General features: G+C 52.9%; 5 protein-coding genes across 5 annotated transcripts; 4 read left to right on the top strand and 1 right to left on the bottom strand.

The window, feature by feature from the left end:
* Positions 1-1,591: 1,591 nt before the first annotated feature.
* On the bottom strand, positions 1,592-9,328 carry SMAC4_09600 (uncharacterized protein). The gene is made up of 9 exons (XM_066090984.1): positions 8,069-9,328; positions 7,666-7,986; positions 4,672-7,598; positions 4,154-4,615; positions 3,697-4,081; positions 3,410-3,611; positions 3,253-3,335; positions 1,958-3,171; positions 1,592-1,879 (listed from the first exon to the last, which is right to left on the bottom strand). The coding sequence occupies exons 3-9, from the start codon at positions 7,534-7,536 to the stop codon at positions 1,847-1,849; spliced, it is 5,244 nt and encodes a 1,747-aa protein (XP_065947626.1). The 5' UTR covers positions 7,537-7,598; positions 7,666-7,986; positions 8,069-9,328; the 3' UTR covers positions 1,592-1,846.
* Positions 9,329-11,132: 1,804 nt separating this feature from the next.
* Positions 11,133-12,838, top strand: SMAC4_09599 (uncharacterized protein; the record flags this gene model as incomplete). Its single annotated transcript, XM_066090983.1, has 3 exons — positions 11,133-11,363; positions 11,429-12,202; positions 12,464-12,838. 3 exons carry the CDS (start codon positions 11,133-11,135, stop codon positions 12,836-12,838), a joined length of 1,380 nt encoding a protein of 459 aa, XP_065947627.1.
* Positions 12,839-13,085: 247 nt separating this feature from the next.
* SMAC4_09598 (uncharacterized protein) lies at positions 13,086-15,013 on the top strand. Its single transcript, XM_066090982.1, has 2 exons — positions 13,086-14,733; positions 14,756-15,013. Exons 1-2 carry the CDS (start codon positions 13,383-13,385, stop codon positions 14,851-14,853), a joined length of 1,449 nt encoding a protein of 482 aa, XP_065947628.1. The 5' UTR covers positions 13,086-13,382; the 3' UTR covers positions 14,854-15,013.
* Positions 15,014-18,961: 3,948 nt separating this feature from the next.
* SMAC4_14037 (uncharacterized protein) lies at positions 18,962-19,231 on the top strand (the record flags this gene model as incomplete). The annotated part of the gene is made up of 1 exon (XM_066091746.1): positions 18,962-19,231. One exon carries the CDS (start codon positions 18,962-18,964, stop codon positions 19,229-19,231), a length of 270 nt encoding a protein of 89 aa, XP_065947629.1.
* Positions 19,232-19,509: 278 nt separating this feature from the next.
* On the top strand, positions 19,510-19,932 carry SMAC4_14038 (uncharacterized protein; the record flags this gene model as incomplete). The annotated part of the gene is made up of 1 exon (XM_066091747.1): positions 19,510-19,932. One exon carries the CDS (start codon positions 19,510-19,512, stop codon positions 19,930-19,932), a length of 423 nt encoding a protein of 140 aa, XP_065947630.1.
* Positions 19,933-22,909: the final 2,977 nt, after the last annotated feature.

Consider the following 22,909-nt stretch of genomic DNA (forward strand, 5'->3'; position numbering starts at 1 on the left):
CGGTAGCCGGAACCCAGCACGGGGCCGCGGTGCATACTGCATGGAAGAACGCCGACTACCCCTGCAATGCGGTTAACCCCGCTCGGGGCTTTACAGCACACTGGGAAAGTGTTCCGCAACATCCCCTGAAAGCCAATTCTGACAACGGTTCCGACATGGGCAGTTGGCTGCACTAGCAACGCACCATTTTTTGTCTTCGTATCCTCGGAGTCTTTTATTGTTATGTCTTTCACAGCCATGCTCGCAAGCATGAGATCTGTCTACGCTCTCCCCATGTCTATTCTCCGGCTTCGTAAAGTTGTCCATCATCATCGGAAAGTTGGGAGGTTGGCAAGGAGCTGGCTATCACATGGTGCCACTCGGTCAGCAAAACGGGAGTGCCGCGACGCCCTGCAAACGCGTTGAAACGGTTCAGAGATTGTGAAAAGTCACACAGTCAAAAACTCCGACTTATGGAAGACGGAAGCTGGAACATTGTCCACTTTGTATCCTGAGAGGCCGGGCACAGGACAAAAATGGCATTCCACTGGAGTCCATGCTATTTGGCCGAGGGTATCCACTCGATAACCTTTTGAGAACCCGGAAGCCAATAGTTTTGAGGCCTTCGACAGATGCTGCTCACCGTTGTGCAAACAACATGTAAGTGTGCCACTCTGACTGGGTTTTGCAATTCTTGCCCGTGTTGGACTCGCATATTTTCTGGGAAAGGGTAGCTGACTTGCCGCAGGAAGTATCCGGACCATCGAGTCCTGTGTTGGGTACAGGCCTCCCTTTGTGGGACTACAGAGGGCATCGGAGCTTCCGTGGAACGAGAATCATGGTCTTGTTGATGGAATGGTTGGCCTGAGTTTGTCAAGCATGCAATAAGCGGGCAGGGAAGCCTTTATTGCACAGTCTTAGTGGACTGCTCTCGAGTTGGTGGAAGGCTTCCGCTCAACTCAAAAATATTGGCATGATGTGACGAACCGTTACAAGCACAGGAGTATTATCGCTGGGATAGAACAATAGAGTAACGGAGTAGTAGCCGAAAAATACTGGTAGATTGTGATAGCTATTGCTTGCTGAGGAGCCCTATATAAGAGGTCTGGGAGACTTCTTTATATAAGGGTCCTCTATGGTGCGCCGCTGCGCCGCTCCGGCGGCGCCCTCCTTATTGGTCTATGTAGCTAATTACATAAGTGATTCCTTATTGGATCGTAACATCCAACCTCGAACCCCCCCACTCCAAATATGGTATCTGGATAAACTTCGAAATAGACACAATCTCCATCGGCAAGAGTCTATTTTCGCACTTTGCACCCTACTATCAGGCCATCAAACGACTCAAATTTACGCGCCGCCGGGACGATGAAAGGTCTTTTGACTATTGCGAATACAGGAATTTGCAAAACTTTCTCAACCTCCGAGAAATTCACATAGTCTGTTTGGGAGACGGTGGTATAGACTCCTGGGAAGGAGGGTGGGAGTGGGGATTCCCTCCCAGCTGTAGCTTGGAGAATGTCTGGTTGATCGATGCGGAGACGGGCAAGAGGGAGACAGCACTGGAGTGGGAGGCTAGGTGGGCCGCACGAGATACGGGGGCTGTCAATGAACGATAGAAATGAAGGAGGGAGCACACATCAACCCTAACACTCATGTATGTGCCTTTCGTACATACCGTGGCTTCCACCTGGGTAGGTGGTTTGAGGGACAGGAGGAGTGGGATGATTACTATGGCGATTGGTAACGGACTGAGGGTATGAGTAATGAGATTGGAATATCTACAGGAATCTATCTACTTTGTACATCTCCATCCGGAGCCATCCTTGATTGCACGCAGACTAGATATTTTCAGTAGAACCTCCTACTAACACGTCCAGTAGCAGTCCATCTGTCGGCTCTGTTGGTTTGTGAAAGAATCTTGTTAGTCAATCTTCAAAGGGCTGGGGGATTATGGATTCATCAAATGAAAACCTACCGGTTGAAGCTGATTAATACCATTCCACGAATCCGCATCCCACGCTCCCACCCGACAAAACGGCTTTCTGCTTTCGTCCTTGTTCCCGCTCGACCAGTGCTGGTCGCCGGCCGTAAAGTAAAGATCATACGACATGAGCAGCTTCTTTTTTGCGATTGTCTCGCCCGGTGGCGGTATGTCTCCCCTCTTCTTCAGGTCCACAGGTCCCTTTGCTCTGCGAATATCAATGCTGACATCGGTCGGGAACTTGGAGCTTCCCCTGTACCATGTCATGACGTAGCCAAAGTCCGTGTTTGCCGAATCGTAACTCTGTTTTACGTCGTTGATATAAGAAGTGACTTCCATAAACATTGGGTTTTTGGCGGCAGAGGTGGTCGCAAACCAGTGGAACTGCGCGACGTGGAGGCGACATGTAGCTGGCTTCGGCGGCTCTACTACTACTGGTGGCTCAAAAGGCTCTGGCGTGGGAATAGGGTCTGGCGTCGGTGTCGGCGTGGCACAGATGGTCACGTCCACGCAAACTGGTGCATGACCACCACCCACGCCTGCATTGCAGGACTGTGTCGTCGTCTTGGGGCAGTCACCGAGGTCTGGCTCTGGTGTCAACGACGGCAGTGAAGGCCCGGCAGTGACCTTGTGCGCTGGGTCCTCTGGGTCGTAATAGTCGGGGGGTGGGCCGACCGGCGTCGGCGAGCAGTAGTAACCGGTGCATACCGTCCCGCACTGCCCGCCTCGTTTCCCAAGTCCCTGGGGCCTGTTGCATAGGGGCCCGGCAGGTCCGGGCTTGTGTTCGATAGGAACACCGCTTGACCCACCACCACCACTACCACCACCGCCACTGCCACCCTCACCACTGGTGCCACCGCCGATGGGGCTAAACAGCTTATCTGCGTCTGCTTTCTTGATATCCTCGATCGTAGGGCAAATCTTGTCCAGCTGCGCATTGCCTTGACCTTGACCCTTGGCCTCGGTGGTGTCAAGGAGGCAGTGGCCAAGGCTAAACACTTGACCGTTCCAGGCTGTGCTGACCAAGGTATCAATCTTTCCCGCCGGGATCTTTGGCTTTGCAGGGTTCTTGTCGAGTTTGCCCATGGGGAGAGGCCGGGAAAGTATCTTGACGAGGGCTTTGAGGCGCTTTGGATCCTTGAGGTCCTCCTGCCACTTTGACGGCAAAGAGCGGAGACTGGCAGCCATGCCTGCAACCAGGGGCGCCGCTGTTGGTTGGAGGGTCCAAAACAAATTAGCTATCGTCCACAGGGCAGACTGAAAAAAATTGTCGTAGGATAGAAACTTACACATTGAGCTTCCGTCGTCCACCACGATACCCTCTCCGGGAACAGCGATATAAGTCTTTTGACCTGGAGCATAAGTAACCCATCTACCGGCAGACTTTGTGTCAGCAATCATGGCCTGCAATATGTTGAAAAGGAAGATCCTATGTAAAAAGCTTACTGTTGGTAAGGGGTAAAGGTTGCTACGCGCTGACTTTGCTGCACTGCACCCACCGAAAGGACGTTGCTGAGGTAGTCGGCGCGAGAGACATCACCCCAACCGGCTGGGTAAGCATCAATGTTATCACCTCTCTCCTTGTAGGAATTGTGGACGGCGGCGACAACAAGCACGTTATACTGGCTGAGCTTCTTGATAATTTTCCCTGTGGTTGCGATGCACACTGTCAGCATACCTAGGTATGGTCGCTATTCTGCCGCATCCCCTGGCAAACTCGAGTTGTGACTCACATAGCATCCTGACCCTGGCCTCGCTAGCACCATCCGTTAACAAGCCGCCAGAATAGTTGATGATGGCTCGGCCTTGCTTGTTGTTCCCGGAATCAAGAATGTCATCCATGACTCGTATAAATGTCTCAAGCACGGCTGCTTCGGGGGAATAGATGCTTCTTGCTTTGCCTGAGCTGCTTGTGTAGGCAAATCCATTTCCCGGGTTGACTGGCAAGACCATGGTGACCTCTCTGCCAGATCCGAGGAGGCTTCCGAGAATCTTGGATGAGACAGCGGTTCCGTGCTTCAAATCGGACTCTGAGACAGGCTTGGGTGTTTTCATGTCGCCACCGTACGGTGACGTGTAATCCAGCCTGATCAAACGTCCGCCTAACCCTTGGAACTCCTGCACAAAAAGTTAGATCTGTGCTGTTCAATAACACCGAGCAAGGTGCACTGAACAATGGGGTAGACTTACTGAATGGCCAAGGTCTAGGTCCGACTCAATATTGTATACGTACTGAGTTGGACCAGTGCCCTTTGGATACCAATACGTGTTGAAATATCTGTCGGGTTTTTTGGGGTCCTGCTCTCTGGCTGGGGTACCAGACTTCTTCCATGACTGAAATTTTGCGTAAGCGGGAGGCGCCGAAAGCTGAGAAAGCTCCCAATAGTCCGATACGTGTTCCTCATAGTCGTTTCTCTTACGAAGGACTTCTCCAGACATGGTCTCATTGAGATCGCGATGAACAACATCTGGCGTCTCAGTTGAAGAGTTACCAAGGCTCCTCCTGGGTGACTGATCTCTGGAGATGTGTCGAGCAGCAGGGAACTTTCCCTGCCAGATATCGGTAAGAGGCCTTGGCTTTTGAGCGTCTGCCAATGCCGTCTTGGCCTTGGCATCTGCATTCATCTCGGAGAGATAGTATACGTCGTCAATCTGTAATCACAAACTTGTTAGCTCCCGTTCTTGCGCTCGAGTTTCGCCTGACTTACACCGTAGGTCCCTTTGGCGGCACTGAGTGTGTCCAAGCTTGCGCGGTCAAGCTGGACGACGTAGAAAAAGGCAGTAAACGTTGCCCTATCGGACTTGGTCTCTGTGTATGACCATGGCTGCTTGTTTGGGTTATTGTTAACGTCTCCAAGCCAGGTGCGGATGGCCTGGACATTTTCAGGGTCGTCAGGTATGATCACGACATCTCCGATTTGGCACGGGCTCTTCTTCTTGGCTCTGGCTTGCAGGAACGGTCGAGATCTCTCCTCGAGGGTAGAGGTACCAACAGCTTCTCCCTGAACTTGTGGAGTTGGCGTTGCGACAACCTCCTCGCGCTTTTCAATCGGGGTGGCAGTGCAACCTTCAAAGGTCTCGGTCGACGAAGTATCATCCTCCACCTCGCATCCGTAGACGGTAGCACATGTCTCCTTGATTGTAGACGAGGTGGTTCTGGTTGTGCCACCTTCCACAACGCCGGCGTACGAAGTTGTCATCTTGCAAAGCTCGGCGGTCTGGGTCTTGCAGTTGCTCGGCTTGTCGGGTGTGGGAATCGGGCCTTTGGCCGGTATCGTGATGGCCGGCCATTTTGGTAGAGTTCCCTTGACCGTGATGCCGGGAAGCTTTGGCCAGTCGATATTTGGGGGGCCACTCCTATAGGGCCCCGGGGGCAGAGGAGGGAAAACCCAACCGAAGACCTTGAGTTCTGGCCAGTCGATGCAAATGGAGAAGAACCAAGCCTTGCATGACAGATAGACACCCGCGGGCTCGTCATCGTCCTCGGAGTCGGAATCTTCGGGATCGTCTTCTCTTGGGGGATCTGGTACTGGCGTGGAGATGGGCTGAATGATATTATCTGAGCCTGTAGGAAATGGCTTGATATCAGGAGCCTGGGTTCCCGTGAACAAGGTGCAGCCAATGAGAAGTGTGCTCTCAGGAGGTGCATCCATTGCCGTTGTTCTCGTAGGTGCGCAACCGCCCAAAGTTACTTGACCCTGGCAATTGTCAAGCGTCAAGATGGCGTGGAACTCATCAATCTCCAACACGCCACCCGGTGGACAGTCCCAAACCATTGCAGGTCCAGTTCCAGGAGGAGGTCGATCAATAATTGGGTTTTGTTCATCAGATGGTAGGTCGCTGTCGTCTGGAATGTCGACTCCAGATGGGTCGTCGTCGTCAGGCAGCGCCGGGCCATCTGTCACTGCCGGCCAGGGCGGAAGAGTAATCCATCGCGAAGTTGGCGGTGCACCACCTGGAGGCGTGACGACGACGGGAATAGGGGGAATGTCAATGCTTGGGATGGCGTAGAAAGGGGGAATGCCACCGGTACTGCCGCCGCCATCTGTTGGATTGGCGACCGAGATATTGACATTGGACATGGGCATGTGATCTGTCGTAATGTTGGGCGCATAGACGGTGATGGTCGTCGTTTCGATAACAAATGATGCATCCTGGCTGCGGCCCACCTCAAGGGATGTTGTGAAGGGTGGAATCGAGATTACCGTTGGTGCCGGGAGTGAGCTGGGTGGCAGGACAAAACGGCAAGGCGGCGTACAGGTGGCGGTCCTTTCGCTGTACACCTCGGTCCCCAGATAAACGACTTCGACATCGTCCTCGTCTAGACTGGCGTCGCCATACCAATCTTGCAGATCGATTGCCCAATCAGTGGTGCCCAGGAAATTGTACGAGTGGTAAAACTCGGTTCTCGTGGCCTTCATCGCGTCGTCCATCCAGGCCACCCACTCTGTGTTATCATACACCATGATGTTGGAACCTTCTTTGGTGTAGCGCTTGTTGACCCTGCCTTGAGCGATGATCTGGTTGATCTCGGCGTTTGAAATGTATCCAGAGGTGTCCGTACACCGACCTTTGGCAGCATTGGAGTTGCCGTTATCACCCGTGAAGAAGCAGTCCTCGCCATCACACCCAGCCTGGGCCATCTTGAAGGACCGTCCGTAACTAGAGACACCGACGAGCACCTTGTTGGAAGGGGCACCCGCCTTGGTAATCATGGAGAGCGCGTCCCTAGTCTCAGTCTCATTAACATGGGACCGCAAGCAATTGCCCGTCGGGCAGCCAGGGGAAGTCCACTTGTTGCCGGCGTCCCATTGACCGTGGAGATCGTAACTCATGTAGACGATATAGTCGAGAGCCTGGGCCATTTGCTTGATTGGAAAGGCGCGGAGGTACCAGAACGACGCCGGCGCGGCGAACGAAACTGTCTTGGAACTGCCGAGCTCGGCCTTAATGCTGGCCAAGAGTCTATAGTAGTTGAGACCGCTTACCGGATCGTCAGCGGGAATGTCCGGGATGTCAGGGGCACCTGGGTATTCCCAGTCAAGATCGATGCCATCAAGGTTGTGCTCGTTAAGGAAGGAGATGATGTTGCGCTTGAATAGGTCGCGGTTGGCTGGCTGGGCAGCCTCTCGGAGGATCATAAAGGTCCCGGGCAGCGCACTGAAGTCCCAGCCGCCTAGAGATAGAACCTTCTTGACACCCTGAAGCTTCTTGAAACGTTCAAACTGCTTCTTAACTAACGGGTCGGTAATCTCGATGCGGAAATCGCCTGCCGTAACGTTGGGGAAAGCAAAGTGAATGTGGGTATAGGCGCTTGTGTCGATTTGGCTAGCATCCATATGCAAGCACTTGCGGCCAAAGTTCCAGCCCTCAAAGTAGCCAAGTTTGAAATGCTCTGCCGGCGCGGAGCCCTTAATGATATCTCTGCCGCAGTTGCTGATGCATCCGTACTTGCCGGGAGCTGCAGTACCGGGAGCACCAGTCTCGGACTGGGAAGGGACACAGAAATCATCCGTCATACCGCATTGCCCCCAAATATTACAGCACACGTTGAGAGGGCACGGGTTCAACATGCTGATGTTGGTCCCCGCGGGGGCTGGACGGTGCCGTTCATGGTTGGACCACAGACCGCGTTCTACATGTACCGTAGGTCAGTACAGGAAATAGAAGAAGCAATTTTGATTTTCATGGGGTTGACTTACAGGAACAATAGCAGGCATCGGCGCAGCTCCGTCGCTGACGCACATGTTGAAATCGGGATAAAGCAACTTGCAGCCATTCCAACCCCATGTGTTCTTGTTGAAGTTCTCCACTTGGGTCAAGCTAAGCATGTTGCTGGCAGCAATCTTGGCACAGTTGTCATCCTTCTTGGTTCGATAGACGGCACAATAGCCATCGGCACCCTTCTTGGGCCTCAGGTTGGGAAGGTCACCCTGACTGCAGCACACATGCTGACCTTCGGACAGTTTGGAGCAAAGCCCGGACTGAGGATTCGCCTTGGTGAAGTCATCGCCGGTAATTCCCTGTGCATGGATATATTGTCAGTCTGGTCTTAATTTTGTGCACGATGTGCGGACCTAGGGAGGTACCCATGTTTGAACTTACGCATTTGTTGGCCAATGAGGCACAGTCGTCGCCCAAAACAACCTGGCGCGTCTTACACGTGCCATCAGAGTTCCCGGCAGGAAGGGTACTGGGGAGAGTGCCCGTGCTGCAGCAGACGCGCTCGTTCAGAACAAGTGAGTTGCAGAGGTTGGCGCGGTTGTAGTTCTGCAGTTTAGTCTGCGAGATGCCACATCTCTGGGCCACAGCCACGCAACCCTCGCCGGCCTGGACGGTAGTGACGGTGCAATCAGCTCGGGGGCTGAGCCGGGCGAACCTGGCCGAGATATCACCAGGCGCAGAACGACGATAGTTGGTGGTGCTGTTGGAGATGGTGCCGTTCATATGATTGGACAACTCCTCCAAGGGAACAGGAACGCGCAGCGTGACGGGCATCCAGTCCTCGCCGGCGCCCACCTGGGACTCGGAGACACATTTGCCATCAGCCCATTTCTTGACCACGTCCTGGACGAAATCGAGATTCTTGACACTGCTGGCGACGATGCCAATGCTGTAGTCGGCACCACGATCTTTGGCACCGCACAACTGCACCACGGTGGTTCCAGAGACCGACTCGCTCTCAACATGGTCGAGGAATTGCTGAAGGACATCTGCTGTCACACCGTGCTGGTGCACTTCAGCGCCGGCAAAAATACCGATGACCGACGTCTGTGAGTAGCCAAAGGCCATGGCGTTGTTGGAGCACGACGGCTTCTGGGAGGCAAGATAGCTCTTGACCTGACGACCAGCCGACAGCAGATGGCCCGGCGAGAACTCGCCGTTTTTGGCGGGGCGGTGAATGGAGATGAAGGTATCCTCCAGCACCTTGTTGGCGGTGGTACAGAGCGATGCCTTGGTCTCATCGGGCACGAAAGCCACCCTCATGGACCTGGAAGTGTCGTAATCTGCTGTGCAGGCCCTGATGATGGTGGGCATGTCCTTGACCTCGGCCATCTGGACAACCACATTGAGCAACATGGTCTCCTTGCACGAGGCCAACTGGTCCGCGTCCGGGAACAGGAACCAGGGGTCGTCCCCGGCTTCTCTGCACAAAATGGGGCATGCCTTGAGGGCGTCAAGAGGCTGGGCCTGGACGGAGGAGAGCCATTTGTCGAGATCGTCGTCTGTTTCGGTGATGCCGTTGACGAAAGAACTCGAGGATACACCAGACTCAGAGGACTGACCTGTGGCCACGAAGCCGCCGGCTGCTCTCGCTGCCCCCACTGCCCCCGAGGCTAAGAGGGCGTAGAGGTGCGTCTTCATGATGGACGGCGAGAGAAGTGCGTGTAGCAGGTTCTCTTAGAAAAAAGAGTGTCTTGCACCATCCAGGATTATGTGGATGACGATGCAAGACAGAATGATTTTGGGAGTAGGAGGTGTGGACGTAAAGAATGAGATGCCGAATAGCACGATAACAGACAGTCTTGATGTGGCTTGTTGGTCGTGCGTGGGTGAAGCAATATAAAAGGCAAACCGAGGATGAGCTTTTCCATCCTCGAGGGTACGTACCTAGGTAGATACCAGGTACCCAACCAAAAGCCGGCCACCGTCAGTTTACATTGACACGGTGTGATGTGGAGGATTTGGTGATCTTACCTAGCTAAGATAATTGGTAGGTATATGACATCAAGGGTACCTAGAGACAGTTAGACGATCTTCTTTTACTCACATTTCCACATTTCCTCTCGGAGAATCTAAATACACGGAGTAACCCTGGGTGCCGTTGTATAGAACTGTGGCATCGTATCATGACGGTTGATCTTTTGATGTAAGCTGAGGATCTCTAGGCTGCAGCGTACTTTTCTAGAGTCTACTATGGGACTGTTGGGGATGGATCTTCTCAAGTGGCAAGTTGAAGGCTGTCAAGTGACTGTCGCATCTTGATGTTGGTGATGGCATAATACAACGTCGGACGGGCTAGAAACACAAAGTGGAAGTTGGAGATATCCTGGTGAGGTCATGATGAGTGGTCACCTTGCTCTTGTTCGTCGAAGCCTGTTAGCCTAGGTGGTGGGTGGTGCTGTGGAGAGGCGGTACTGTAGCGAGATGAGAAAAGGCGATGGATTGGTGTGGAAAGGATTTTCAAAGGATTTCAAAGGATTTCAAAGGATTCCTCCGTCCCATGGTATGGAAGGCAACAACGGACTGGAACTATTGAAGTGGAAGGAAGGTGGTGGTGGTGCTGCAAATCAATCCATGTGGAAAAGTGGGCCGAACCTGCCCCGGGACCTGGGTGAAGGTGCCGGAAACCGGGCCCGAAGGTCCAGGCAGGTGCGGGACGGAAGGGAAGGCAGGCAAGTGGGTGAGAACATTATTTCGGGGGGCCTTAACTGGGTAAGCCGAGAAAACAGGTCGATGGGCCGATGGGCGAGTGTCGGCCCTGAGCGGAAAGGTGCAAGATGCTGTGCCCCTGCCAAGCCATGATAGCCATGCGCCATGTAACTGCCAGGTGTAATCATGCCTCTGTTTGCGGCCAAGTAGACGGGAGGTACCTGCTTCTGGTTAGCTGTGAAAGAGCTTTTCTCGGGGGAAGAGCAATCGAGGATCAATTTCCGGCCTGGACATGATACGACTTTGGGATTGACGAGGTACGTATCTCCACCACCTCAATACGTTAGTTTGTCGGTTGACTATTAACCTCTAGCCTCTTTAGAATAGGCCGCAGTAACGAGACAGCCCTAAATCCTCGGCCTACGTAACACTACGACTCTGGCCCTGTAAGGCCTTGTATTAGCATGCAACTCTAGGGCTTCTACCACATGATGGAAATTCCCCGTCGGGCCTGGGCATCACACCGTTGACTGCATGTGGAAGCCGGCGATGTCCAGCACCTACCTCGGCGGCGGACTGTGGTCTTGCCCAAGGACCAAGGTTGAAGACGGACGGACGCAATGCGCATGGATCAATGGCTTCATGTTCGACAAGGCTCAGTGCTCGGGACAATGAGACTCTGCCATGGAAGAGGACTTACGAGTAGAGGTATATAATTAGCTGAAATCCTGCTGTATCTCAGACACCCAGCCTGGTCATCACCTACCTTCACTTCATATCTACCTACTCAATTACCATGCTCTCTTCTGCGTACGCTCTGGTTCTGGCCGTTGGCCTTGTCACGGCTGGCACTATTCCTGGCAGACGTGGACCTGTGTTGGAAGCACGCGATGGTTCGTTGCCATCGTTGCCCTACGACCCCAACACGACGAGTTCCTGTACCTGGTGGGCTGATATCAGGTCGGCTACCACCTGCGACGATATCATCAGCGAGAACTTTATCTCCTTGGCCAAGTTAACACAATGGGTAAGTACTTTCACCACTTACTTGTTCCGAAACCTTTGCTGACTTTTCGCTTCCATGTTTTCTAGAATCCTTCCATCTCCGCTACCTCTTGCTCGGTAGAGATCGGCAAGTCGTACTGCGTCGAGGCTCCCTACGTGGAGCCTGCGCCCGGTACCTCCATTTCTTCGACCAAAGCGGCGACTAGCCCCATGTCTAGTACCGCCACTTCGTCCTCATCTGCCTCTACCACCGTTGTTCCTCCAGTGACCACCACGGCACCTGGAAATGGCATCACCACTCCCACTCCCACCCAGGCCAGCATCGTCGACAACTGTGACGCCTTCCACTTTGTGACGGCCGGTCAGACGTGCGAGGTGATTGCATCCCTATACGGCATCTCCCAGGACCAGTTCAAAGAATGGAATCCCAGTGTTGGCGCCTCCTGCACTGGACTCTGGGCCAATGCCTATGCTTGCGTGTCCATCATCGGCCACACCCCGACCAAGCCGACCACCACCACCACCACAACCGGGAATGGCATTGCCACCCCGACGCCCACTCAAGCCTCCATCGTGAACAACTGTGACGCCTTCTACTTTGTCGTTGCTGGTGACACGTGCGAGGCCATTGCGGCAAAGAACGGTATCACACAGGCTCAGTTCCTCAGCTGGAACCCGAGCGTGGGCTCAACCTGCAATGGACTCTGGGCCAATGCCTACGCCTGCGTCTCCATCGTCGGCCACACCCCGACCAAGCCGACCACCACCACCACCACCACCACTACTAGCGTCGGAAACGGTATTGCCACCCCGACGCCTGTTCAGCCGAACATGGTCAAGAACTGCGACCTCTTCTACAAGGTCGTTGCTGGTGACACGTGCGAGACCATTGCGGCAAAGAACGGTATCACACAGGCTCAGTTCCTCAGCTGGAACCCGAGCGTGGGCTCAACCTGCAATGGACTCTGGGCCAATGCCTACGCCTGCGTCTCCATCGTCGGCCACACCCCGACCAAGCCGACCACCACCACCACCACCACCACTACTAGCGTCGGAAACGGTATTGCCACCCCGACGCCTGTTCAGCCGAACATGGTCAAGAACTGCGACCTCTTCTACAAGGTCAAGTCTGGAGACACGTGCGCCACCATCGCGGCTGCCAAGGGCGTCACCGTGGCGCAACTGACGACCTGGAACCCCTACGTCAAGTCCGACTGCAGTCTCCTGTGGGTCGACTACAACATTTGTATCTCCATTGTCGGACACACGCCCACGCCCGTCAAGCCCGGCAACGGCATCCAGACGCCTACCCCTATCCAGAGCGGCATGACCACCTCGTGCAGGACCTTCCACTTTGTGACGTCCGGTCAGACCTGCCAGACCATCATTGCAAAGTACGGCATCACCCAGGCCAACTTTGTCAAATGGAACCCGGCGGTCAAGAGCGACTGTACTGGAATGTGGGCGAATGCCTATGTTTGCGTGGCTGTCCTCTGAAGTCTGAATGAACAAGTCATTAGAATAGTTCTTGGACCACGGGGACATGTAGAATAGATGATGGGATACCTTAGATAGTTAATGTAAACATAATCTTTTTGTCATATAATGCTGTGTTTTGGTTGCGGGTAATTCTCTCTGTGTTTCGCATGTACCGTGAACAGTTTTAGTAATGTCGTTTCGAAAATCACTTGACGGCGCGCACGGCGGCGTTTGTCCAAACAGGCCACGTGCCTGCCTACATGCACTGCAACGGAAAATGGCAGGACTTGGCGCAGACGGCTTGGGCCGCCACTGCACGTCATTTTACATGTACAAATGCTTGGCATGGAAGGCGCATGCGTAGGTACCTAGGTATAAAGTGGACGGCTTGCCCTTTCTCCAACTTCTCCAACATTGTCAACACCAGACCAATCAACCTTTTCTGGACCACAATCCCACCACATAACCGCGCTCTTCCATTGATTTGCGGTATAACTCTACGGTCCGCGGCACCCCTTCTTTGTCTTCTTGTTTCAACGACTGAGGCTCTCCAGAATAAGGCATGTCGTTAATCACCCTCCCAGCTGAACTCCGCCACAAAATCCTAGCCTCTGTGATTTGGGCACCAACACCAACACCGACAACAACAACAACAATAACAACAACAACAACACCTCTCTATAATCTCCTCGACCTTTTTCACCAAGATCCCCCTCGCATCCGGCTCCGCGATGACTGGGACATTTGGGTACCAGCCACATCACCTCAACCACCCGCTCTACCACTCCTCTTGACATGCCGGATCCTACGCGATGACGTTCAGTATCTACTACATTCACATTCACATTCACATTCATCTACTGCTACTCACCCCTACAAATATGAGATCGACATCGTCTTCATCCCCAAATGCGGCCTCTTCCCAACCTGGGTGTGTTGTCCACTCCCCAGCCAGTTCCACCTCGACACTCTCCAGGCCTCGTTTCGCATAATGGACGTAGAGGACTTGAACATGGACGACGAAAGACAGGGGGAGGAGGAGTTCTTACGCCGTTACCACGGTATATCATCCGACTTTAATGCTGCATACGACAAGTACTACCCCAACCCCCCTCCGGGGTCATGGAACTTTTACCGCCTGCTGGTATCCTTTTTGGCCTTGGGACCTCGGGGTCTTTGCGATCCCGCTTATCAGAGAAAGAATCGCGGCAGTCTCCTTCTTTCTTCTTCTTGCTCTCCTCGCAGATACTACTCACTCCGACATCTCATTATCAGCGTCATATCCAAAAAGGCAGAGACTCAAACAGAAATGGAAACGGACGAATCAGACGAATCAGACGACGATGAGGAAAATGGTGGCAATGCACAACAACGGTTCTTGATCGCCCATAACTGGGACCTACCATACGGAGCCGAAGGAGAAGAGGAGTTATTCCCCGGACCGCCTACCTCTAACGACGACGATTTCGATCAATACAAATGGACAGGCCCAACGGACCTCCAAACCGTACGAGGCATGCACATCCACGCGGGCCGGGACACCCTCGGCCACGCCGACCGCTACGGCCTGTACCTTTTCAACACACTCTGGGCTTTGCTAGACTTTGGCGGCTCCTGGCTGTCGCGAGGTTTCGGTTTGGTGCTGTATGAGAGCATCCTGGATGATATTTGTTTTTATGTCGATGGGAAGTCGAGACCGAGGTTTGAAATGGATGATTTGTTGTGTGCTTTTTTGCAACGGTCGTCCGAAAATAAGAGGCCGTCCCGGTCCCGTACCTTGAAGACACCCGAGGCTGTAGAGGCCTTGGAGGAATGGAAGGAGTGGGTGGTTAAGTGGAGGATGTGGAGGAAGAAGATGCTTCTTAGGGAGGCCGAGGGGGGTTGTTCTGGTAATGGTAGTGGTTCTGGTTCTGGTAGTGGTTCTGGTTCTGGTAGTGGCGTGCATGTGTTGGATGATGATACATGTATGGAACCAGAACCAGAACCGGAACCAGAACCACAACGCCCGAGTTTGGATCCCGATGCTTTTGTGAGATACTTGCCGGCCTCGCACTGGGATTATGATCCTAATGAGCCTGAGTACTCGGATTCAGATTCAGACTCGGATTTGGTCGTGTCCGAAGATGATGATGACGCGGCCGACGAACAATGAAAGTATTGCTGAGCAGGAATAAAATCCGAATTGTCTTTTCTTTTTTCCCCAAGGTGCTATTCTAGTACCTACCTATGCTGGGGAGAAGGTGAATGTCCTCCGTCGTAATATCAAAACAAAACAACACAGTGACAAACTCGACTATAAGAAACTGGGACCATTCAAAGTGCTTGAGAAAGTCAGCACCAGCAACTAGAGACTCGAACTGCCTAAAGGCATACGACAATGGTCAACATTCCACATCTCACTGCTGGAATCAGCACCAAAGAACACCAAACTCGACAACAAGGTAGAAACCTGGAACGAAGGCGACGAGTTCATGGCAGAAGGCATACAGGATTCCATGATAAAAGACGGTGAAATCAAGTATTTCATCAAATGGGAAGGCTACGGCCACGAAAGCAATACATGGGAACCACCAGAATACCTCCTCAACTTCAAGAAAGAGATTGAGGATTGGCATCGCCAGAACCTGACCGACCACAACCGCCTCAAAATCAGGCATCTCCAAACCATTCTCCTGAGCCCATTAGTCAAAAACTGTCACACGGACATCCGACAACACCACTAATCTCCCCAAGAGCCGCACAGCTGAACCCCAAGCCTTGCTACACGGCTGGATGCCTCACGCAACCGAGGAACCCCAGCTGCGTCGTCACAAGCGGCTTTCCTCGATTTCCGCGCCATCCGAAAGGGCTATGGCCCCAGTCTGGTGGACGTCCGCTGGGTTCCTGGCCATAAGGGCATCACGGGCAACGAGATTGCTGACGAGCTCGCTAAGGCAGGCGCCGAAGGAGGAGAGGTATTCAATGAAGGCTTGGCTACCCTTGCGCACTCAAGGCGGCTTGCTAAGAGGGAGGCGCGTACGGATTTCAAGGCATGGTGGGCCGCGAACAAGCCAGAGTCTTATGCAGACTACCGGTTGGGGGTCTCTATCCAGCCTAACGACGAACTAAAAGAGCTGGACAGACGCTCTTTACACCACCTCCTCGCGGCCAGTGTTACGATCCAATCGTTGAGCCTCATGTAAGCTAGATAGATTGACCAATCAGATAGGACCCGGGGTCCCGAGTCTACGAGACCACGGGACGTACCCGATGTCCCGGGCTTTCGGGACCACGGGACGGAGTTGAAGACCAGTATATAAGAAGGCCTCCCGGCCTTCGTTATACCTGGTTCTTCAGCAAGCAATAGCTATCACAACCTACCAGTACCTTTTGGCTACTACTCCGTTACTCTATTGTTCTATCCCAGCGATAATACTCCTGTGCTTGTAACGGTTCGTCACAGCCAGGTCTGGCCACGGGGATTTCAAGGACTACCACGAGCGCTTCGAGCACGAGGACGCCCTGCTGACATGTTTCTGTGGAAGCTGGAAGAATCCCTTCCATCCCTCTTTCTGCAGAAAGGCATATGCAGTTTCCCCCGTCACGGGCGAAGCGGCTACGCGGGAGAATCTCTCCCTTGCTATTGGAATTTACTGGCAGCGCTTCATCGCTAGAATCCAGACCTCGCACTTCTTTTCGTGGACTTGCACGAGAAAGGCATGGCGCCAGTCACTCTGGCAACAGCACATCGACGACGGGGGCACCGCTGACAACCTTACAGGGTTTCTACGGGGTGAAGGGGTGGAGATTGGGCGTGGCCACGACATCGAGAGGGTTACAGTAGACTTGGAAAGGCTAGTCTACCGCGTAAGGAGACGGGCGGAGGGCTTGTGGGAGGGGGAGAGCGAGAGCGGGGAGGAGTGATCTTGCCCTTTTCTTTTGTCTTTTTCTTTGTTCTACGGGTCCCGCCATTTATTGACGGCTCGCCCACTGGGCGATTCGATTGGAGGTGTTGAGCCGCGCTTACGCTACGGGCAACACATGATTTATACTGGCAATAGGCCTCGGGTTGCCCTCGGGTTAATAGTCTTTTGGTGGACATTTAGAGCACTGCTCTTATCTTTGTACGCGAGATTCACTGATGTGGCACGTCTCATGCCCTACGAGAGGCGGAAGTTGTCACACGGACATATGCTACACTCCTGGTAGCATACGGGCATATGCCACACTGTCAAACGGGCATCTGCCACACTCCTGGTGTCATACGAGAAAGACCTACATGTAGGCAAATCGCTAGATGCCTTGGAGCCTCAGGTGACAAGGACCTGTACGTACTAGATAGGTACCGTTTCCCTTTGGCATAAGAAGGCCTTGAAACACATACTTAAAGCCTCCGACAGCTCATGATAATCACATACGACGATACCCACTGAAAAACTCGGGATCCCGTCCGCTCTCCCATAGATAAGCTAGTGAGGGCTAGACTAGTAGTTGAGTCGGTGACGACCAGCGAATCCCTGGTGTTGTTTGTCTTTTTTTCTTGCTTTTTTCCCGATCTCTTTCATAAAACACACTTGTTGGTTTCTTTCCTTTTGAGTCCGCATTGTATTTCCGAAGCTGGCAATTCGGTCGCTCAAGTGGTCTTATATAGTTGTGATAGCAGTCGAGAGGCACAACTGCAAGGCTGCCATCACAAGGCCTGGGAACTCAGCCCTCATCTAGAGGGTTGAAAGGATCAACAAGGCCTTCGAGACCAAAGTTAATTATCAGCTGAATTAAACCACTGTTCCAAGCCCATACTCTGCCCTTGTCACAGGTACCTACCGAGTCCTTCCTTCACCCGGCATCTGCAGCGGCCGTGGAAATACCTACTTAAGGCCTCCGACAGCTCATGATAATCACATACGACCATACCCACTGGAAAACTCGGGATCCCGTCCGCTCTCCCATAGATAAGCCAGTGAGGGCCAGACTAGTAGTTGGGTCGGTGACGACCAGCGAATCCCTGGTGTTGTATGTTTTTTTTCCTTCTTTTTTTCCTAATCTCTTTCATAAAACACACTTGTTGGTTTCTTTTCTTTTGAGTCCGCATTATATTTTCCTAATACCCAGCACAAATATTTGCGCTTTTATTTTAACCTTTGCCGCCCAGGCAAAAGGTGCTGCAGATGCTGTGCTGAGATCATGCGACCTTGGCGCCTGCTGTGGAGAACTTTGGACCTCTCGCAGTACTCCCCTTCCTCCTTCAATTCACTTTCTTTCCTAAAACCACCTGCTCTGGAATTTCCATTTCTCCCTTCTTCTGCGTCCGGTTGTATTGGGGTGTTCCTTTTTTGATTCGTCTTCGCTGCCAGAATTCGAAGTAGAAGTGCTGGAAGTCCGTGCCCTGGCCTTGTGTGACAAGGGCAGTATTCCGGGCTTGGAACAGTAGTTCAATTCCGCTGATAAACTACTTTGGTCTCAAAGGCCTTGTTGATCCTTTCAACCTCCATGAGAAGGTCGGGCCTTAAGGCCTTCTTATACCAAAGAAGGTTGGTACGTACCGAGCCCTGTGTGCCAGGCATCGGCGCGAGTCTATCTAGTTCATCTGCCTACAAGTAGATCTTCTGAATGGCAGCCTTCGTCCAGTTGCCCGTCGGTAATTCCGGTCGGTGGTTTAATTGATGAAAGTCGCCGGTGAATGTCCGTGTGGCATTCTGTCAGTAATTCCGGTCGGCAGTTTGACTGATGAATGTCACCGGCGAATGTCCGTATGACACTGGCCGAGGCAAGGCTGGCATTGTATGGCGAGGTTGGGTTGATGTCAAGCATTGAGGCTCTATTGAACTTCAAACCCAGGAGTGTAGGCAGATGTCCGTGTGACACCTTGCCCATTCACTCACCTTGTCCATTCACCGGCACCCCTTCCCGGTATTTGGGAGTCTGCCCTGGTTTCCGTTTCTCGTCTTCCATTTTCTTCCTTAACCAACTCTTTCTCCCTTTGTCGCTTTTCCCTATCTCAGCAGGAAGTAAAAGGGGAGGATTTCGGCCTGTGTCAACCGCCAAGCTGCGTTGCAACATCACCTCCAGCTGAGCTACTCCACGGCATTACCACGACCGGCGCCCCCAACCCTCGACCCATCGTCACTGGGCCCAAACGACCGGTAGACCATGCCACCCAAAATGGCGTCCAACTCCGAGCTCTCGGAAATCAAGCTACTTCTTCAATCCCTTGCCCCAGGACTCAAAGCCGCCAAGTCCAATGTAGCAGAGCTCAAGAAGAGCCAATCGCAAAGCCAACAGAGCAACTCAACCTGCGCCAATGCGCAAACGCCGGCCCTGTATTATCTACCGTTGAGAAGGCGCTCAGCGACACCGAGACTAAGCTGCTGGCCAGGATACGCGATACCGAGACTGCGGTCCTGCAGCTTGTTGAGGAGGAGAAGGTCTTGATCCATGCTGAGGTTGTGCAGCTCAGTCGCACAGTGAAGTCTGCGCTGGAGGATGCAAAGGGAAAGATGATGGAGAAGGTTGCTGAGGTGGTGGATGCAAATGACCCTAAGCGCAGCAGGTCCACGGCTGATCTCGACGGTGATGACGACGAGGATGTCCCGAGGAAGCGGGTTAAGCAAGAGGAGGAGAGTGATAAAGATTCCGATAATGACCATTCTGACAACGACGACAAGTGGGAAAAGCAAAGACGGAACTGCACCGCTCTTGACCGGGCCGTGATGGACATTTCGAATACAGCATATGAGTCCATCGACTGCGAGGAAGTTCTGCCGGAGTGGATTCTTCCGGCACTGATCAAATTCTACTCAAGTGCAACCGACGAGAGGATCGAACGCTGGGTCTTCTTTCAAAAGGAGGGAGAAGTTGGCTTCAATTTCTGCTTGTACGGCATCTTCTACCATGGGCATAAGCATGCAGAAGTTGCAAGAGGAGGGTGCTTCTGTAGGGCCCACGTCCCGCCTGGCTTGAGGCAGAGAGCTACCAAGTGTATCCGGGTTCAGCGAAGCGTTGAAGGTTCTGAGAAGGTGCTGTTTTCTTGGGGACAAGATATTGGATCTGCTCCTGTTCTTGGTCGCTTTGAGTGGGGTAGTGTGATGAGCCGTTACAAGCACAGGAGTATTATCGCTGGGATAGAACAATAGAGTAACGGAGTAGTAGCCAAAAGGTACTGGTAGATTGTGATAGCTATTGCTTGCTGAAGAGCCTTATAAACGAAGGCCTGGAGGCTTTCTTTTATACTGCTCTTCCCTAGACCTGGTGTACTGGACTCGAGGACCCGGGGTCCCGAAGCCTTCGGGCCTTCGGATCCAACCTGATTGGTCTATTTATCTAGCTAGTTTACATCACTTTGGTTGGATCGTAATAATAGTCCCTGTCGACACTACCACTGCCATCAAGGACGAGGTCTTCGTCCAAACCGGCCAAGAGCCTGTCACCCTCCGTCCCTCCCAGTACTACCATCCTGGCGAGGCGTACGTGTGATGGGAGCCTTGCAGTTGTGCCTCTCGACTGCCATCGCAACTATATAAGACCACTTGAGCGACCGAATTGCCAGCTTCGGTTACTTGTATCCTTTTGGAACATAGCCTAGTGATGTAGTGGTCCGCCAGCGCCGTGACAGTACGCAACCTGGCTTATCTCCTTTGAAAGGCCTGTCTCTCCTTTCCGTCTTTTGACGTCAGCAACATTCGTCGCCAAGTCCAGAAACGCCGCCCACTAGACCAATGTACAAAATGCTTTGAGTGGCATGGCCGTAGAGGGTGCGCTCGCGCTGCTAAATGACCGGTGGCATTGTTTTGGATGCCCCAAGGGGCGCAAGCGTAGACATTTTGTAGTTATGGTTGTTGGGATATCGACCGCGAAAACGGCGATTTAGATGGTGTTAAGGGGTTTGCGGGCAACCAGCTGTTAATACTAACACTTGGCGCTAAGTCTTTTTGTTGTAGGAGGAAGATGGATTGGACATCGTACCGTTGATAAAGTCCAAGATGCGTTCTTAGACGAGAAAGGAGTGAGCAGAATGTGCCTGCCAACGTATATTAGCCATCAAAACCAGGCCCCGCGACTTACCATCGTGAAGTGCCCTGTTGGAGGTAACGGAATGATACACCACAAGTGGCATTGAGTGCGGGAGTCAATTTCGTGTATTAATTAGGTTAAAAGAGAGAGAGAGAACAGAACAAGGAGGACGGAGTCCGACGTGGTTTATATACAGGGTAGCTATGTGTGGATCGTATCCACTTAGACAGAAATGCCAAAGAATGTGATGGCTTCAACACTCCCCCTCGATCCAAGCATAGGTTACAAGTGGTTATTTACAGTGATTCTCTCTCTCACACACGTTGGTCAGGATCAGTAAAAACCCAGTGGGAAAAGGATTGCTGCCGTGTGTGGATCGTAAAGTGAAAGTAAGTTGAAAAACAGATTTGTGATCCCGGGACCAAGCCCGGGAGTGGAATTTGGATTGAAGCATGGAAATAGGTGTGTCGGCGGGTCAGCCGCCTGAAGAGTTGTATGAGCGTTGTGGGTGTAGTACAGAGGTGCCAGTGATTATAGTGTTGAAAGGACACTAATTAGACCTTTCTGGGGCTTCCAAGAGTCCAAGGGCTTGTCGGTGGCGTTGGAAGGCGTCGCGGGGTAGTGGCTTCGTGAAGACGTCTGCCACTTGTTCGTTTGTGGGAATGTACTGGAAATTGACGTCTCCAGCTGCTTGGCGTTCTCTGCACCAGAGTTCTTGTACGTGAATGTGTTTAGTGCGGGAATGGTGTTGCGGGTTCCTCGCAAGGGCCAGTGCATCTTGGTTGTCCCCGTAGACCCTTGTGGCCCCTCGGGTTTGCTTGATGTGCAAGTCCGAGAGCAGTCGGCGGAGCCAGATAGCTTCCTTGGTGGCCTGGGTCTGTGCCATAAGTTCAGCTTCGCAGGATGACAAGGACACAGTGGGCTGGCGTTTTGATTGCCAACTGATAGCTGCGCTACCGATGTGGAACACATAGCCTCCGGTGGAGCGTCTTGTTGAGGTGTCACCCGCCCAGTCGGCGTCTGAAAAACCAGTGAGGTCCTTGAGCTCACCGGTATAAGTGAGTTCGAGGTTGATGGTTCCCTTGAGGTATCTGAAGATGCGTTTCACGGCTGTAACGTGGGCGAGCGTTGGGTTGGCGAGATACCGGCTGCAGAAGGATACGGCAAAGGCTGTATCTGGACGAGTGCCGAGCATAGCGTACATAAGGGAACCGATGGCGCTGGCGTACCAGTGCCGGAGGTAGTTGGAGGCGATGTGGTCGCTGGTCGGTTCTGGGATCTTGCTGGTGTCCATTGGGGTAGATACTGGCTTGCAATCGAGCATCCCAAACTCCTTAAGTATCTTTTCGATGTAGGCTCTTTGGTTGAGTCGGATGATGTGCCGTGATCTATCGCGGGTAACAGCCATGCCCAAGTAATAAGAACAAGGGCCAAGGTCTGTCATTTTGAAACGCTGACTGAGTGCGTGCTTTAGTGCTTGAACGTCGGGTTTGTTGGGGCCGGCAATTAGTAGATCATCAACGTAGATGGCGATATAGGTGTTTCCTTTGCTGAAGATGGCAGCGTCGGATGGTAGTGGTGAGAAGCCCAGGCCATTCAATAAGGTAGCTAGGGTTTTGTACCACACTCGTGGACTCTGTTTGAGGCCATAGAGGGCTCGGTTGAGGCGGCAGACGAGGTTGGGGTTGCTGTTAGGGATACCAGGTGGTTGCTCGACGTAGATTGGAGTTGGATGGAGGATGAATGGGCGGAAGTGAAGCAGCGGCAATTTGGACAGAGGCCAGTGGAGCGGGTATGGGAGTAGTAGAGATGGATGTGGAGGACAAGGATAAGTGTGTAGCTGGTGATGCGGTTGTGTGGTTTGGAGGGCTGACGGTAGTGAGAGCCAGCGATGGTAAGTCCAGTGTTGTGGCGCCTATAGATTCCATTGTTGTTGCAGAAGGAACCTGTAGGCCGGCCCTTTCCTAGTGAGTACGGGACCTTTTATTGGGGCGCTGATCCTCTATTTTGGAGTCAGTGTCGCTGTCTTCAAGACCTGCGGCGAGAAATGCTGCCGCCGAGGCGGCATTGGCTCTGGTGTCAGAGGCACTGTCCTTGCTG

This window comes from Sordaria macrospora, chromosome 6, assembly GCF_033870435.1.
Source record: "Sordaria macrospora chromosome 6, complete sequence".
Classification (NCBI taxonomy): domain Eukaryota; kingdom Fungi; phylum Ascomycota; class Sordariomycetes; order Sordariales; family Sordariaceae; genus Sordaria; species Sordaria macrospora.